At 50.1% G+C, this 18788-nt stretch overlaps 1 protein-coding gene across 21 annotated transcripts in view; it reads left to right on the forward strand.

Annotated features, from left to right (window-relative positions):
• Window positions 1–18788, forward strand: part of UNC80 (unc-80 homolog, NALCN channel complex subunit) — a 3486058-nt gene that overhangs the window by 862852 nt on the left and 2604418 nt on the right. For all 21 annotated transcript variants that reach the window (XM_069615884.1, XM_069615886.1, XM_069615890.1 and 18 more), the window contains one exon: window positions 17044–17175. In XM_069615884.1, coding sequence (XP_069471985.1) covers window positions 17044–17175 — 132 coding nt within the window. The remainder of the gene's footprint in view (window positions 1–17043; window positions 17176–18788) is intronic.

Here is an 18788-nt window from a genome sequence, read left to right on the forward strand (position 1 = left end):
TGGGTTACTCAATAGGTAAAGGCAAAAGACCATAGGGTACCACATAAGCCTGGAAGTAGATTCTACTGGCCCAGAGATGATCTAGAACAAAAATCACCCATAGTTGCATGAACAATGCATTAATAATGTGCATTTGTACAAATCATCATGTCACGTGTACATTTTCTTCAATCTGGTGTGTACCAAGTTAAGTTTCTCAGTTTATGTTACCGGATATTAGTAAAAATGCCAACTGAATTTGCCCAGAGTTGCACTAGTAATGTGCCTTTGTACGAATCATGACATGTTGTCCATCTTATCCATCTGTGTGTATAAAGTGACATTTGTTAGTTTATGTTACCAGATATTAGCATGTATGTTATCTTCTGGCCGACATATATTTTCATGACATGTGTATGATCTATTTCAAATGAATTGTGTCCTACCACGTATTCTGCATCTTTGACACATTTTGTCCAGGTTCAGCTGCTTTGGAAAAAAACATTTGGCAGGGGGTGCTGTGCGTCGATTGCATTGAGTCGATGTGCCTCAAAGGCCTCCGTCGAGGATGATGTCATTGAAGACATATATATCACGCCCAAGGCCCGTTGGCCTCCATTCTGTTTTTCCGGGACAGCGATAGCTTTGACGAAATTTGGAGCGCCTCACATCTTGTGACGTCTTTGCTTCATCTTCGACATCGACATGACGTCATCATCGACACTGAAGACTCCAAAGTCCGGTTTTAAAAAGTGTTGGGATTGCAGATCGAAAATGTCCCTGAATGATCCGCACTGTATCTGTTTGTGGTGCCTCGGAGCGGACCATGACACCTCTGACTGTTCTAAGTGCCAGTCTAGGACTGGAAAGGCCTTGAGGGAATGGAAGGGGAAGCTGAAGGTAGGCAAAATCCCTAAAAAAAAACCTACACGATCTGTGAAACATTCGACTAACGAGTCGAGGGGCGACTCTCCTCAAAGAAGAAGGCCAAGCGGTGCAGGTTAAGGAGTGGCTCACACCACTCTTCCTCGTCCTCAAAGAAGTTGAAGAGAAGGAACTGCAGTTCCCCTTCGTCGACTTCGTCGTCGGACACTTCCTCCGAAAGAGTTGCTTGTCAAACTGAGAAATCCACTCCAGCCAAGTGGGAAGCCTTGATGGCTGAAATGCTTACAATTTTTTAAAAACAAAAACATAGCCATGCTCCTACCGACCCTTCGAAAGAAACTGGAAATGAAAGGTCTCGTCCTAAGACTCAAGCGCCCTCGAGCCCAGGAAAAAGGCCTGGTCCACATCGTAAGCCTTCAAGGCCTCGATCCGATGTTTCATCGAAGGATCACTCGAGTCATAAGCACAAGTTGAAGTCAAGTTCGTCGATGCCATCGACACCTTCAACGCCAATGGCGCCTTTGGTGCCTGTCAAACCCTCACCATCGACATCGATGCCAAATACTTCGACGCTAGCTGCGCCTACCTTACCGGCGGTTTTGTTGAGGCTGAGCGCCCCTCCTAAGCCAATGACGCCGATAAAGAAAACCTTGACGACTACTACAGCGTCAAAGCCAATTATGCCAAAATCTATAATCCCCGACAAAACCTATGTTCCACTGCCTAAGAAAGAAAGACTTTTTTAAGTCTCTTTCTTCAATTTTTGAAGAACAGGAGCAGTCTGATGAAGAAGCCCCATTTGGCCTGGAATATGGTACGCCCAATGTACCAGAGAGTTTCATTGCAGAAGAGTCCAGGATGAAGCACCTTTATGAAAATTTGCAGACTGCAAGTGTGGTAGATACCTCACCTGAACTAGAGTTTGGGAAACCAGAGGCTGGGGAGCATGCCGATGCATCCTACAGGCAGCTCATGTAAAAAGTGGTGGATTACATGGGTTGGAGTAGGCCTCCATTACCATATGAACAGGACGACCTTACTGACATTCTTGACAAAGGTCCACAGTCAGATCCCATTTTACCATTCCATATAGCCTTACAGAAAAGGATGGCCAGGACCTGGGGGACTCCGGACACAAATCTGGCAGTTGATAAAAACATAACTAAGAAGTGCCACCCTTCCAGTAGTGACCCCGACTACATGTCAAAACATCCCACTCCGGAGAGCCTGGTGGTACAGGCAGCTACTGCAACATCAAAACAAGCGGCGTACCCTACCATCCCTCCTGATAGGGTCGACTAACGCGGAGATGGATGGGCAAGCAAAGTATTCTCTGCAGGGAGCATGGCACTAAAATCTGCCAACTTCACATGTGCCATCGCAAAGTTTACGTTCACTCTATGGGACTGCATTTCCATGGCGGTAGAGCACATTCCCGAAGGGGATGAAAGAGACGGCTTCTTAGCCATTGTTAGAGACGGCAGAGAGGCCATGTGCGAGTCTCTTCAGTCAGGTTTGGATTCTGCTGATATCATCAGCAGAGCCATGGTTACCAGCGCCGTTATGCACAGGTTTGCGTGGTTGAGAAAGTCGGGTTTTGCACCAGATTTGCAATCTAGACTTCTCAACATGCCTTTTGACGGGTCTCACCTTTTTGGCAGCAAGGCTGATCAGAGCCTCATGAAGTTGAGCCAAATCTTTTGGCACTGCTGTTAGGCAACCTCAGATTTTTCGCTCTAGTGGGCAATCTTGGAGTGGTAGATCTTTTCGCTAATACTCCACAGTTGGAAGCGCAAGAGGAATGGCCAGCGAAAGAGGCCAGAGAAAATGTCCTTGTGGTGGACGAGTTAGAAGTACAAAGCCAGCTCAAGCAGCAGCCTCATTACCATCGGCCACTGCATCAGCCGCCTCAAAACCTCTCTGAGGTCTTGAGTCACAGTTCACCAGGGGCAGGCAGACTGTCTCAGAATATAGAAGATTGGCGAGACATTACTTCGGATGCTTGGGCTCTAGAAATCGTAGCCCACGGTTATTGGATTCCTTTCATAAGGAGACCTCAGAATCATCCACCGGGAAACCACTCTTTGAGGATTCCGGGCTAGCTCCTTGTGCAGGAAATTTTAACCCTGCTAGAGAAAGGTGCTATAGAACCAGTGCCTGTCGCAGAGAGGAACAAGGGATGGTACTCCCCTTATTTTCTAATACCCAAGAAGGACGGAAGACTGAGACACATCTTTGACTTAAGATACTTGAACAAGTTCCTCAGGAAGGACAAGTTCAAGATGGTCACACTTTCTCAGATCTTTCAGGCCCTCCAACTTCAGGATTGGTTAGTGTCATTGGACCTTCAGGATGCTTATTTTCATGTGCCAATCCATCTCAAGCACAGAAAATACCTGAGGTTCACAATTGGCGGTTCTCATTATCAATTTAGAGTTCTGCCATTCGGGCTAACCTCCGCCCTAAGTTTCCACCAAACTGATGGCGGCGGTGGCAGCGAGTCTCAGGAGAGGGGACATTCACATCTACCCCTACCTGGATGATTGGCTGATCAGTACGCGTTCTCCCAAACAAGCCCGGGATCATCTCAACGTCACCTGCTACTCTCCTCACAGACTTGGCTTCTCCCTCAATTACAAGAAGTGCCATATGACACCTTCTCAAAAGCTCCATTACATCGGAGCTGTACTAGATACATCCTTGGGAAAGAGCTCACCACACGAGGTTAGGGCTCAAGACATTCTTCAGATGGTTACCAAGTTTCAGAATGCCCACAGTCTACCGGCCTTCGATTCTTTGAGGTTGCTCGGCCTCATGGCATCCTGCATTCTTCTAGTGCCAGAGCCCCGCCTGAAAATGAGATCCCTTCAATGGGCTCTTAAGAACACAATGGTCCCAATTATCAGGGAAGATGTCGGACCTTCCACAGATTTCTCCAGCATGGGGTCTGGCATGGATTCACATGCTCATGAATATTCCCCGTCGTCAGGCTGGGAATCCTCAGTAAAGAAAAAAATCAGTTTCAGTTTTGTTTCTGACCTGTCTTTCTACTAATAACCAATCACTGGTCTCTGGGTCATACTGCCCCCAGCCAATGACTGCCCTCTACCTAAGCCCCTCCTCTGGCAGCCATCTTTAGATTTTTACCGGACGTTCAAGTGTTATGATAAGATATGATATTTTATTTCTATCGCGCTCGTACACAAGTGTTTCAGAGAGCGACAAAGTAAGGGAGGGAAACAGGGGAGAACAAAACAGCGATCTTACTAGGCCCAGTGACATTGAGAACGCGCAAGTGCATGGGAGAGGGGGAGGGGAAAAGTGTTGGGAGTCCTCGTGCTGTCCTAGTGCTGTAGCTCTTGAGCTTTTACTGCGTTTTACTGCGTTTTGCGTTTTTTCGAAGAGTTTACTCTTATTTTTTCGGTCAATCGAGCATCAAGCCTCACCGATTATACTTCCGATCAACAGGGACCCGTTTTCAGAATTTTCTATGCTCTCAAGGGCATCTTTTCATCGAGTTTTCTACTTCTCAGAGGATTTCAGAAGATCTTTGAGGCGTACCCCGCGTGGACATGGCCCAGGACGAAGAAAGCATGACGCCTATTGGATCCAAGCTGTTCAGGAGCTGCCCTGGATGCGAACTACAGAACGTCTTTAAGGAGGATGAGCACTCTCTGTGCCTCTAATGCCTTCACGACGACAAATCGCACGTGGAGAAGGATTGTGCGTTTTGTAACAACATGTCCGAACGAACAATGAGGGATCATCATACTCGACTCACCAACTGGCTGGAGGGGAAGAGCCCAGCAGCAGGTGAGAAGAAGAAGAAATCTGAGCGGTCTTCTAAGACATTTGAGGGCGCTCCGGCGATGTGGGCCCAGCAAAAGGCAAAGCACTGCGAGTCCGCGGGCACCGGGAACGCTGATCGGTCGGGCTCCTCGGCTGCCCGGCAGGGCACAGTATCACTGACGCCATTAACCACGGGCCAACGCTCTGGCTCGTTGAAGAGGAAGTCAGAGAACCCGGGTAAGCTTCGGGAGAAGCCCCGGTCGATCCCGACGGAGACAGCCGAGGGGGAGCGAGGCGGCGACCCTCCCCCCAAGGTGAAGGCCTCAGGCACGCCCAAGGTCGTGAAGGCCCTGATTCACCCGGCTAAGGCCTCGATTGAAGGAGTCGTGGTGGCCCTGGCGAAACCTACGGAGGCTTCCCCAGTGGAGACGGCTTCACAGACTAGAGTTTCCCTGCCACCCCAGAGGGAATCTTCTTTTCTGCCTATCGAGAAGACCCCCGTGAAACCCCAGCAGGGAAAAGAGGGGAGGGTACGGTAGCCATAACAGACACGGATACCACCTCTGAGGATGAGTTGGCTACCATCCAAAGGATCCAGGACAAGAAGTCAGAGGAATTCAGGGCCCAACGGAAGGATCCCAACAAGGCCGACGAAGAGAGCAATGGGGGAGCCGACGAGGAAGATAGGGCCGCGGTGGGCCCTACGCCCCAGCCATCGGTCCCGTTGCAGCCAGTGCCCATACCAGGGGACAATTCAGGAGCTATCTTGATGGCCATACAGGCCCTGTGTACGGAGATAAGGACAAGGATGCCCTTACCCTCCACTGACGACCGAGCTGAGTCTGGACCGTCGGGGAGCCCACCTAACAAGCAGAGACCAGTCCACCCCCCCCCTCTCAGCCTTCACCCCCATCCCCTCCTCCGAGGGATGAGACGGGAACGGAGGCGGCAACGGTATGGACCTCCCATCACCACCTCCTCAACCCCCCCCAACAAAATTGGCTCATCCACACCATGATTGCCAGTGCATCTGAGCTCTTCCAGCTCTGCCGCGAAGAACAGAAGAAGGAGGGCTTCCTCTACCAACAACGGGAGGCCAAGAGGAAGACTGTCCTCTCCGTCCTTTTACTGGACAACATCTGGGACGAGGGGCTGGCGCACCTCAAGAACCCGTCCACGGCTCCTGCTAAGAGAGACCGGTACGAGAAGAAGTACCGGGTCAGGACTGCGCCCCTATGTTCCTCGGAGCACAGCCGTCCCCGGATTCAGTGGTTTCTGCGGCGGCCAAGAAGACATCGGCGGGGGCGACGGCCTCAACTTCCACTTCCCCCCTGGACGGCGAGGGAAAGAAGCTGGACGCCATGGGACGACAAGTCATCTCGTCGGCGGCGACGACTATTGAAGCGGCCAAGGCGCTCGCGATCGTGGCTTGCTACGACAGGGAGCTGTGGTTCAAGATCCCTCCCCTCCTGGACTTCCTCCCAGACGACAAGAGGGCTGAGGCCCTGGAAATCCTACAGGAAGGCGAGGTGGCTTCGGACCACGGCATTACGGTGGCCACGGACATCGCCGACACCGGCTTTCGCCAGATGGGCAACAGCGTTTCCGTTTGCCTTCGCCGGCACGGTTGGCTCAAGGCCACCAATTTCCGCCAGGACGTGCAGACCAGGGTTCTGGACATATCCTTCGACGGGAACAACCTGTTCAGCAAGACAGTGGACGAGTCACTGCAGGCCATCAAGGCGGACACCGAGACGGCTCGTGCCTTGGGTGTTCTACAACAACAACGGCCGTACTTTCGGAGCTCCATAGGCAAGCAAGGTGCCTCCAAAGGGTTTGGCGGCGGCTCCTCGTCGTACTGCCAAGCGGCCCGCTCCTCGTCACAGGAAGCCTACAGAGGACGCAGCAAGACCGGAGGATCCGGTCGTCGTCGCCAAGGAGGGCAAGGCGGCAAGGCTGCGGTGAAACAGGACTGAACCGGCCGTGGCGTCGGGCCCAAACCCGAGCACCCCGATGGGAGGCCGGCTGGCGAATTTCCTCAGCGTGTGCAAATCCATCTCCACCGACCGTTGGGTGCTAGATGCCCTGGCCTGCGGGCACACTCTGGAGTTTCAAAGGAGGTGTCCCCATATTCCACCCGTGGCCAGGAAGGAAAACCACATCCCACAACTACTTCTGGAGGTACGAGCAACGCTAAGAAAGGGAGCCATAGAACTCATCCCAAAGAGGCTCCGGGGCTCCGGAGTGTACTCGCAGTACTTCCTCGTCCGGAAGAAGACTGGCCCTTGGCAACCCATCCTGGACCTTCGTCGTCTAAACAAGTACATCAAGTCCCAGAAATTCCAGATGGTCACCCTCCAGCACGTGTTGGGACAGCTGGAGTAAGGTGACTTCCTGTCGTCTCTGGACTTAGAGGATGCCTACTTCCACATCCCCATTCTAAAAGGACATAGAAAATTCCTACGATTTGTGGTCCAAGGGCGGCACTATCAGTTCAAGGCCCTTCCCTTCGGATTGAAGTCGGCGCCCAGGGTGTTCACCAAGTGCCTAGCACCAGTGGCGGCATGGCTGCGCCTGCAGGGGATCCACTTCTACCCCTACCTGGACGATTGGCTCATCCGAGCAAAATCAAGGGAACTCGCCGTCAACCACACAGCAAAGACCGTCCAACTGCTCACGGATCTGGGATTCTCAATCAGCTTTGCGAAATCCCACTTGGTACCGTCGCAAGACGCCCTGTTCCTGGGAGCCAGACTCGACACAGTGGTGCGATTGCCTTCACTGTCAGAGGAAAGGACGAAGGCCAACCTGGGCAGGGTACAACGGCTGTTGACCATGGACATGGCCAGGGTGAGGTCCATCAAGTCCCTACTCGGCATGATGTCATTGTGCATCTACCTCGTGCGCCTATGCAGGTTGCGGATGAGACCACTGCAGGAGTTCCTCGACACCCGTTGGATGCAAGCGGCAGGCAGCTTCGAAGACAGGATCTCACTCAATGAGGCTTTCCGCCAAGCGATCCGGTAGTGGGGCACCTCCGCGCATCTAGCGGCGGGCATGGACTTCCAGACCCCGGCACATCAGGAAAAGGTGACGACGGACGCATCCCTGGAGGGATGGGGAGCACACACCGGAGATCTCCAGACAAGAGGTCTTTGGCTCCCAGAGGAGAGGTCACTACACATCAATGTCCTTGAGCTCCGAGCTGTGTTCTGGGCCCTCAGGTCGTTCCTTCCATCCCTCAAGGGCAAAGTGGTAAGGATCTTCACCGACAACACCACCACGATGTTCTACATCCAGAAGCAGGGGGGCACTAGATCCCCAGCCCTATCCAAGGAAGCGCAGGATCTGTGGCACTGGGCCATCGCCCAAGCGATGTTCCTGGTCCCCTTCCATCTGGCAGGAATAAAGAACACCATCGCCGACTCACTCAGCAGGGAGCTGCGCTCGTGCCACGAGTGGGAGCTGCGGCAGGATCAAGTGGATCTCCTATTCGGGCGATGGGGCAATCCCCAGATCAACCTATTCGTAACAGCGACGAACGCCAAGTGCTGGAGGTTCACCAGCAGGTTTCCCCAGGCGGGGAGTATGGGCGATGCCTTCTCATTCCCCTGGGACGGCCTATTCCTGTATGCGTTCCTGCCGTTGCCGTTGCCGCTGCGACTCATCAGTCAACTCAGACGGTCCCGGTGCAGGATGATCCTCGTCGCACTGGGGTGGCCGAGGAAGATCTGGTTCCTGGACCTTCTGTACATGCCAGCATCCCCCCCGGTCAAACTACCGATGGACGCGGATCTTCTCACGAGGGAAGGAGGCGCCATCCTCCACCACGACCCAGGATCGCTGAACCTGCAGGCCTGGCTCCTGCAGCACTAGAGTTCAGAGGGTACAATATCCCGGCAGACTGCAAGGAGGTGCTCGCAAAGGCCAGGGGGTCCTTGACTCTCAAGTGCTATGGACACAAACGGAAGACGTTCTCTGTCTGATGCCGTGCACAGAAGATGAACCCTCTGCGGATTACGGCCCCTCAAGTGCTGCCGTACTTGCTGTCGCTGGCCAAGGCGGGGCTGGCACATGCCTCCATCCAGATCCATCTGGTGGCTATCTCCCACTACACCAGAACTCCGGGGCTGTCATCTCTATGGTCTCATCGCCTGGTGAAGGAGTTCATGAAAGGACTCTTCCAATCGTTCCCGCCGGTGAAGGCTCCGGCCCCGGCATGGGAGCTCAACGTGCTGCTGACCAGGCTCATGGGGCCGCCATTCGAGCCACTGCATTCAGCACAGTTGAAGTTCCTGTCGTGGAAGACAGCGTTTCTTGTGGCCATCACCTCCGCACGACGAGTGGGAGAGATCCAGGCCCTCTCCTGTAAACCTCCATACCTGACATTCCACGAGGGTAGTGCTGAGGACGCACCCCTCCTTCATGCCCAAGGTACCGTCGGACTTCCATCCCAACGAGCCCTTGGTGTTACCTGTTTTCTTCCTGTCGCCTTCGTCGCCGGCTGAGAGGACTGTGCACTCGCTGGATGTGGCTAGAGCGCTGAAGTTCTACGTGGACCGCACAAAGAGTTTTCGGAAGACATCACAGCTGTTTGTGAACTTTGGACCTCTGAACCAAGGGAAGGCCCTCTCGAAGGCTTCCATTTCCAGATGGCTCTCCGGCTGCATCATGCATTGTCACCGGTTGCCCGGCCGTCCGAGAGTCCACTCAACCAGAGCGATCGCTGCTACCACGGCGTTCCTGTCTGGTGTGCCCCTGCTGGACATCTGCAGGGCTACTACGTGGAGGTCGACGCACACCTTCACGAGATTTTACTGCATTGACCGGGATTCCAGGGAGGAGTCCAGCGTCGGCCAAGCAGTGCTGCGTAACCTGTTCGCTTGAAGGTGAGCCTGGTGAGGAGGTAAGAGATGCTTAATGTTGACTTTTTGAAATGCTTAATGTTGAGCCTTGCCACCTCCCATGGTCGGAGGGGTAGGTGCCCCACCACCGGATGTATTGTATTCATGAGCATGTGAATCCATGCCAGACCCATGCTGGAGAACAACAGTTACAGGTAAGTAACTTGTTCCTTCAACTAGGGTTTCACAGGATCTTCTGTGGTGGGCCTGCGAGGACAATATTCTGAAGGGAGAACCTTTTTGGCGACCATGGCCGGAGATAACAGTAGTGACGGATGCTTCACTCACGGGGTGGGGAGCCCATACCAACAATCTGACAGTCAGCGGTCGTTCGTCTCCATGGGAGTTCAAACTACATATCAATCTTTTGGAGCTGAGGGCAATCAGACTAGCGTTGAAGGCCTTTCTACCCTCTGTACAGGGAAATAATGTTCTGATTATGGCGGACAACACAATGACCATGTACTACCTCAACAAGAGAGGAGGTGTAGGGTCACTACCACTGTGCAGACAAGCAATGCAGCTCTGGTACTGGGCAATCACCCTATCGGCAGCTCACCTAGCCGGAGAGGAGAACACGGCAGCGCAGGCTCTGAGCAGGCACAGCACAGTCTCCCACGAGTGGGAACTAGCTCAGGAAGTCCTTCAAGAGATCTTCAACCTTTGGGGAACCACTCAAGTCGATCTGTTTGCGACGACGAACTGGAAGTGTAAACTATATTGCTCGAGGGAATTTCCCCCAAGAGGAGCTCTAGGAGACACGTTCATAGTGGACTGGGAGTTTACATTCCTGTGCGCTTTTTCTCCAGTCCCCGTCATTCCTCATGTGATCAGGAGGTTGAGAAGGTTCAGGAAACAGATGATCCTAATTGTCCCGTATTGGGCCAGGAGGACGTGGCACATGGACCTTCTGGGCATGTCCATCTGTCCTCCGATGCGTCTTCCACAAAGAGAGGACCTTCTCTCGTGAAGGCCAGCAACAAAGTCTATGTATCATTGCCGTTGGAATAAATTCTGCAACTGGTGCAGGGAAAAGAATGTAGATCCTTTTCTATGTAAAACACTGGATGTGTTATCCTTTCTCCTAGCTTTAGCCAATCTGGGGCTCCAGATTGGTACTATTGAAGGCTACTTGGCAGGGCTATCCATCTTTAAGCGCTCGTCAGAGGAATGTTGCTACTTCAAAATTCCACTAGTGAAACTATTCCTAAAGGGGCTCACCAATGTGTTGCCTCCCATCTCCTTTCCAGGTTCCAGTTTGGGACCTTAATCTGGTTGCAAAATTCCTAATGTGCGCACCTTTCGAACCCTTACACTCATTTCCTTTAAGGTTGTTAACCTTTAAAACGATTCTTTACTATCTTCCACAAGGGGAGGGTTATTTTAAGGGTCAAACCTTCATTTTTGCCCAAAATCATTTTGGATTTTCATATAGGTCAGAAAATTGTTCTTCCTTCTTTCTATCCCTCCCCTCATCCTGGCAAGGAGGAGGAAAGACTACATAGGTTAGACCCTCAGAGAGTGTTCAGCTTTTAAATCTCTAGATTGTCTAAGCTACGCATTGATGATCAACTTTTCATTGGATATACAGGACATAAACTGGGTCAGGCTGACTAAACAGACTTTTTCCAGATGGATAATTCTAGCAATCTCAGAATGTTACAGTCTGGCAGGGAAAGACCCTCCTGAAGGTTAAAGGGCCCATTTCACCAGAGGCATGGCTACCTCTACAGCCCTGCAAAAGGGCATATCAATTAAAAACATTTGTGAAGCAGCAACGTGTTCTTCATTCCACACATTCACATAGCATTATTGCCTGGAATCTTCCCTCGGTCAGGATGGTACTTTTGGCAAGGCAGTCTTGCACTCCGTCTATGAAAATATATGAATTTAAATTCTACTCCCTCCTCCAAACCAAATGCTGCTGTGGGAGTCTGTCAAAGATGAGGAATACATGGGATGGGAAAACACAATCCAATCGAAGAACAAGTTACTTACCCCTGGTAACATTCTTTCGACTGGATGTTCCTCCCACGTATTCCTCATCACCCTCCCATCCTACCCCTCAGTAGAATTTCCCGTGCTATTACAGCTTCCGTTCCATCAAGCTGAGTACGTTCACCCTCGTGTTTTGCCGCTATCTCTGCTATTAAAGGGGGAAAAACAGAACTGAGGCCAACCTGCGCTGAACATACTATATATGCCTTCGACCCACACCATCACAAAATTCTACTGCGTTGACAGGGATTACAGGGAGGAGTCCTGTGTCACACAAGTGGTGCTTCACAATCTATTTAATTGAGTTGAGTGTTCTAGTGGTGAGTTCATTGCTTCTGTCGAGCTTTACTGCCTCCCATTGGTTGAGTATGTGAACTGCTGTGTAATCTTATTCATAAGCATGTGAATCCATGAAAGATTCCCTGCTGTAGAAGGAACAAGTTACTTACCTACTTATCTGTAACTACTGTTCTCCAGCATGGGTATCTTTCATCGATTCACATGGGACCCTCCCTTCTGCCCCTCTATTGCTCTGTTCTTGGTTCCAACTGCCACATATGTGTGCTTTAAATCTGAAGATGGCCTCCGGGGGTCGAGTTAAGGAGGACCACTGTCATTGGCTGGGGCAGTATGACTCAAAGTGACATTGATAGCCTATAGTTTAGTTTAGTTTATTGAGCATTTGTTAGGCGCTTATACAACAGAATTGTGTTTTAAAGCGCCACAAAGCTAAACGGGAGGGGAACAGGGAAGAGAAAAACATTGTCAAAACAATAAATATACAGTTGTGGTCCTACTAGGCTGTGTGGTATTCAGATATGAAAGTGCAGTGAAGAGAAGTGCAGGAGGTAGGGATCGGTGGGGGGGGCATGAAATGAACATGTGCTGGTGGAGTACTCGGGAGGGCAGTGCCAACGGAAGCCAAGGTGGAGGCCTCAGGTTAAGTGCTTGAGCAGGCAACTCCCAAGGGTGGGATGTAGAGCCGCCAAGCAGGGGCCCGCAGGGGCAGTGCAGTGGGGGGACAGGTGCTGGTATAGACTGGATAGAAGGGCCTGGTATCCTATGAGATTCTTGAGGACTAGGCCACCGGTCTCAGCAGCAGTGGGGTGATTAGCAGGGACGGGAAAGAGGTAGAGAAAAGCAGAGTTTTGAGCAGTTTCCAGAATTTAAGGAGGAAGTCTGAGAGGGGCCTAGAGACAGTTCCAAACAGAGGCACCAGCTGAGGAGAGAGGCCTACCCCCCACCCTCTGCTTGGAGAAGTATTTGACAATCAAAGAGTTAGAGGAGCGGAGGGCTCTAACAAGGGAGAATTTGAGGATGGAAAGTTGGAGATAGCATGGTCCCAGGTCCCAGAAAGCTTTGTAGATGATGCAGAGGGTCTTGAATTTGATCCTTGTAGCCACCAGGAGCCAGTGGAGAGATTTTAGGGCTGGAGAGATATGGTCCTTGGGATTGAATCCAAGGAGAAATCTTGCAGCCCTATTTTGGATTAGCTGGAGGGGACGTAGGGAGGAAAGAGGGAGATTGAGAAAAAGGCTGTTGCAGTAGTCTAGCCTAGAGAGGGCCAGAGCTCTGGAAACATTGAGCTCCTGGGGGAAGGCGAGGAAAGGGAGAATGCCTCTAAGGAGTGTGGAGCTGGAAGTGGGCCTTCTTGGTAAGGTCCACGATGTGAGGGGTGAAGGAGAGATCAGAGACGAAGATGACCCCAAAGTTTTTTTGCCTCACAGGATAGGATGGTGGAGGTAGAGGGCCCAGAGAGGATGGCCAGAGGGTATGAGGAAAGGAGGGTGCAGGTGTTCCAATGAGAAGGTTCTCCATCTTACTGGCATTAAGACAGAGATAGTTAGCTGCATGCTATGCCTCATTGGCATCCAGACAATGGTTGATGAGAGAGGAGGAAGTGGAGGTAGTAGAGGGAAGTTTGAAGGAAAACTGTGTGTCCTCAGCATAGCACTGGAGATGGTGGGAGAACGAGGAGATCAGGTGAGCCAGAGTGACGAGATAGGTATGGAAGAGCCATGGCGATAGGATAGAGCCCTGGGGGACACCACAGGTAAAATGTGTGCTGGTGGATGAGAAAGGGCCCATCTTGCAACTGGGAAGGGTGATTAGTGAAGAAAGAGGTCAGCCAATTCAGTGCCCGGTCAGTGATGCTGATGGTATCGCATAGTCATTTTATGAGGATAGAATGGTTGACAATGTCAACGTCTGAGGAGAGGGGAAGGAGAATGAGAACAACTAAACATGAAAAGACATTTCTGTCGGTGGCGTTGGGACTAGTCAAGAAAGTGGTTGCCTACTTGTGGGGGGCACCGGATCGCCCCCGGATGACCCGTTGGCTTGCGGGGACGGACAGATGCATGGCCCTGGAGAGAAGGGTGTATAATGTGAGAGGCTGTCCAATGAAGTTTTCGAAAGTTTGGGGGCAACGGGAGGGGGGTATTAGGTGGGGTGGGATAGTGGGTAGAACTGTTGAACATTCAGGGATTGATATGTTAGCTAAAACTGTGGTCATCATTTTCTGTCATGTCAAGCGTTGGCTATTTAGTTTACCTGGTGTACGTGGTTTTGTTGGTATCAGGTATTAATGTCCCCATACATAATGTCTCCGGCACAAGCAATTGGTGACATTATATATGGTGACATTATGTATCTGGATGGGTTGCAGGGATGTCCCCTGCTCCCATTAAAAAAACAATAAAACAAACAGGGGTTGCAGGGGTGTCCCCCTTATGTTCAATGTAATAATGTCTCTGCAAAAAACTGCAACTTTTTTGTCAGTGGACATTTTTGCGGGAACATTATTACATGGAAACTTTTTGTTTTACTTCCTTTATTTCAAGAAAACAATGGAAACAAATTCTTAATTTTTTTTTTAAAAGGAGAACGCGAACAGTGGGAGAGTTAGAGTCGAGCTTTGCGAGCATGACTTCATGGGTGTTCAGGAGAGCAGTTTCCATGCCTCTGGATGCCCTGAATCCAGATTGATGGTCGCGGAGGTAACTAACACGTTCAGTGTGGAGGGTCAGTTTGGGGAGGACCAGCTTCGCCAAGAGTTTACCCAAGAAGGGGGTCGTGAAGATAGGGCAATAGTTAGCCAGGCAGCAGCGGTCAGCACACTGCTTTTTTAAGAGGGGGTGTACAAGGGAGTGCCTGAGAGATAGAGGGAAAGAGCCAGTGGCGAAGGAGTGGCTGCAGAAGTCGGCGAGAGCCAGGGCGAGAGAGGAGAGGTTGTCCTTAATTGTTCTAGAATAGCAGGGGAGCACCTGTTTGGAGGTGACCTTCATAGAGGGGACATCTTTAGAGATCTGGTCTGGTACTATGGGCAGGAGGGAGGAGAGTGCAGGGGTAGAAGGCGGGGAGCCAAGGGGGGCAGGGGAGCAGGCGCGGGCATGGATATGGGGGGTGGAGGAGAGTGAGGACGGAATGTCCTGAGTTTTAGATGTGAAATGGGAGGCCAAAGCGGTGCAGAGAGCCTGTGAAGGAAGGAGAGAGGTGGAGACTGCAGCTGGATTGGCGGGTTCCTTGCAGATTTTGAACAACTCAACCGTGTTTTTAGTGGCTTCAGGGATCCAGGCTTCGATGTGAGTCTTCTCCTTGGAACGGATAGAGAGACAATATTGCCTTTGAAGCAGGTGGCAGAGCAGTTTGTCAGAGTGTAAACCCAAGGTCTGCCACTTCCATTCAGCAACTTTGCACTTGCGTTTCAGAGATGCTAGATCAGAGTTATACCAGCCATTGTTCTTGGAGGCAGGTTTTAGGCGGATCCTCATGATAGGGGCTAGGATGTCACGGGTTTTAGAGATGGAGAGGAACAGGTTAGCAAGGACAGTCAGATGGAGAGTCAGAGGCAGGTGTGTGAGGGGGGATGTAGGTGGAAGCAAAAGCAGCGACTGACACTTGCTTCATCGGTCAGATGAAGGCGAAGGAGGCTGGCAGTGCTGGGTAGGGGGGGGCTCGAATAGAGAGCTAAGGGCCCCCACGCAGAGTAGAGGAGAGAGTAGTCAGAACAGGAGAGGGGGTGGTGACCGGATCAGAGCTAGGGATGGGGATGTCAGCAGAAATGAGGGCGTCCAGACTGTGCCTGGCTGAGTGGGTCGGGTCGAAAGGAAGAACAGTGAGAGAGAGAGTTGCAGAGGGCACGGAACTGTGAGCTGGATGATTCAAGGGAGTTGAGGTGGTTATTGAAGTCACCAAGGAAGAGAAGTTTGGAAGACGAGGTTGAGAGGGAGGAGGCAAGATCGGCCCATTCAGAGAGGAAGAGAGAGGTAGGGCCAAGGGGCCTGTAGCTGGTGGCGAGGGTGAGAGAGAGAGTAGGCGAGACCCCAAGCCTACAGACGAGGCATTCAAAAGAGGAGTAGGATTCAGTAGGTATGATGAAAGCAGGGACCCACTCAGGGAAAAAAGAGGGCAAGTCCGCCTCTAAGCCTGTTGGGTCTGGGTTTGGAGAGGATTTTGTAGTCCTCAGGAAGGAGTGTCCTAGCAGTTTTAAAATTGAAAGCAAAACTGCTTTATTGTTACAGAGGATTCCCAGCCTGACGACGTGGAATATTCATAAGCATGTGAATCCATTAAATATACCCATGCTGGAGAACGGGAGTTACAGGTAAGTAACTTGTTCCTAGTGGAAGGAGAGTAGCAGTAGTAGGAAGAGAGTGTTGGTACTAGTGGTAGTGGAAGGAAAGTACTGGGAGGACAGTAGTGTTAGTAGTGGGAGGAATGTAGTGGTAGTAATGGGAGGAGAGTATTGGTAGTGGTGGGAGGAGATTAAAAGAATGGGAAAGAAAGTAGTGACATCAAAGGTTGGCAGCAATGAGTTGGAGGAGAGAAACAACGGAGGGACAGAAGGAGGATGGGAAGGAGTCGAGGAGAAGAAGAAGGTACAGTAGAAGGGCAAGGTGAGAGTGAAAGTGGTTGGTCTTTGCTGGTCCAATAGGCAAGGCACTGTTGCATAGGCTAAGGAAGGAACTAGACAGTAAGGGTTATCGATCCGTACCACTATCAATGGGGGTTACGTACGCATGGGCTAGAGTGAGCATCCCACGGGAGACAAGAGGGAGAGGGACAGCCCTAGTGCCACTTCCAAAACTCCTTCCCCAGCTAGGGCCGGAGTTTGAAGCATTTGTTTACCACTGCTCTGCCGAATATTCAGTGCACAGCTAAAGCCTTTTTGTTGTATGAAAATAAAAATCCTTGGCACTTCCCTGAAGTCTTTGTGAGTTCCTAGGGATATCTGTGATACAGGTTTTTGGAATTCTCTGAAAAGAAAAGTACTGGCATACATTTGCAATGCATCAAAGTATAGAATCCTTTATTTGATGTGGAAATATGGAGCAGTAAACTTCAGAGGGTCAGTGTTACAGCTTGGTGGCGGTAAGTGTTGTTTCTTGTATAATTTCTACTCTGGTGTTTTACTTCTTGTTTCAAATATCCAATTTCTCATGTTTTTTCTTTTCCATTCTCTTTCACTTTATCTTATGTACTCAAGGATGATAATACCCCAGTAAGCACACACAAACTGGCCCTTACAATGCTGATCAAAATTGTGAAGTCTCTAGGCTGTGCTTATGGCTGTGGGGAAGGCCATCGAGGACTCTCAGGAGACCGACTTAGACAACAGGTACGTTATAGTATTTCAAGGGAACTGTGGTAAAGAGCACAGATTTGTATTGAAACACTGAGTCCAGCATTTTCAAAATAATCTTGTACAGGATCCTGAATATATTTCTTCTGGTATGGTGAGATTTAAGTAAGGAATGTTGCATACCCCAAATGACTAACTATGCACTTTTTGGTAAAACAAATCACTTACCAAAATATTTAATGAGATCAATAGTGCTCAATTGTATGAGGATGGCCTTCAGAATCCTAGGGGCTTATATATATTTATATAGGAAACATTTTACTGCAGTTTTATTGAAGGAAACAATAACATTCTTAATAATACAATAACATTGATCATACAGCGAATATTTCGGTACATCCATTTCACTCCCCAATCTCTTTTATGACAGTCATATTTTTAGCCATGAAGGTGTTCCCAAAACCTGTATACTTTCTCAAATTTGTGTGGTATCCCCTGTTGTTATGTAACTTTGTCCATCTCCCTTCCCTATGCAAATATTGTAGGTAGATAAGGATCAGCACAGTGCATAGCAATATATCTTTGGACCAAAGGAAAGGCTTTCTTCATAAAAGTTATAGCATGATGATTAAGATCTGTGTCCTCTCACACCCCAACAAAACTGATTTCGGTGTGCTATCAACTAGCCTACTCAATACCTGCAACAATTTGTGAACAATCGTATTCCAGTAACCCTAGTCAATCCCCCCCCCACATTATATTTTAAAAAATCCCTTCTTTTTACAACCCCTCGGAAATTGGTTATCTAACTTTCTATCCATTTTTGCAAGCTTTTCTATGTAATAGTATATATGGTATAGGCATTTGAATTGAATCAGTTGTAGTTTGGAACTATTTGACACCAATCTTGGGAACCGTAAGGACCCCCTCCACTCATCCTCTGAAATCTCCCTCACGTCTGCTGACATTTTTAATTTCTAAGCTCTCCAGGAGTTTCCTAATGACGAAATGTAAGGCTTTGTACAATGTAGATATCTACTTAGGCTCAACCTCGTCTTTTAATACATTCATTTCAATTGCCAAAGCTCTGGGAATCCTGTGAACTACATTGATCAGTCCTCTAATTGGGTGTCTTAGTTGCAAATACTTACAAAACTCCCTATTCCCTAAATTAAAGTCATGTTGTAGAATCTCTAATGTCTTCACTCTGCCATTATAAAAGGCCCCTGTGAAGGGTGTTGATGGCACACCTAAAATGTCCGCTCCTTAGGAGTGCTCTGTTGGGTCTCTCTGACCACCCATACACTCCCTGTCATAGATGACTTCAACAAGAGATCTTCCCCACCCTTAAAAAAGCTGAACATTGGGACATGGACAGAATGTTTCAGAAACCAGAGGGGCAAAGAGAAGTCAGCCCTGGGGGGATTGACGGGACCTGCCCCAGAGCTTGAGGCTCCACTATTGCTGTGAAGGGATGGCACAGTGCACAGGCTTAGACTTTAAAAGAACGGCAGAGGTGCACATACGCAGAGTGGACCGCAGAGCTTGTAGCCAAGTGTAACGCTCTCCCGGTATCCACAGGGACGTCACCCAGCCTGTTCTGACCTCTTACGACGTCGAACCCTTCCCTGGAGTCTATTCGACTGGAG

The sequence above is a fragment of the Ambystoma mexicanum genome, chromosome 9, assembly GCF_040938575.1.
Source record: "Ambystoma mexicanum isolate Mex_15411 chromosome 9, UKY_AmexF1_1, whole genome shotgun sequence".
NCBI classification, from domain to species: Eukaryota; Metazoa; Chordata; class Amphibia; order Caudata; family Ambystomatidae; genus Ambystoma; species Ambystoma mexicanum.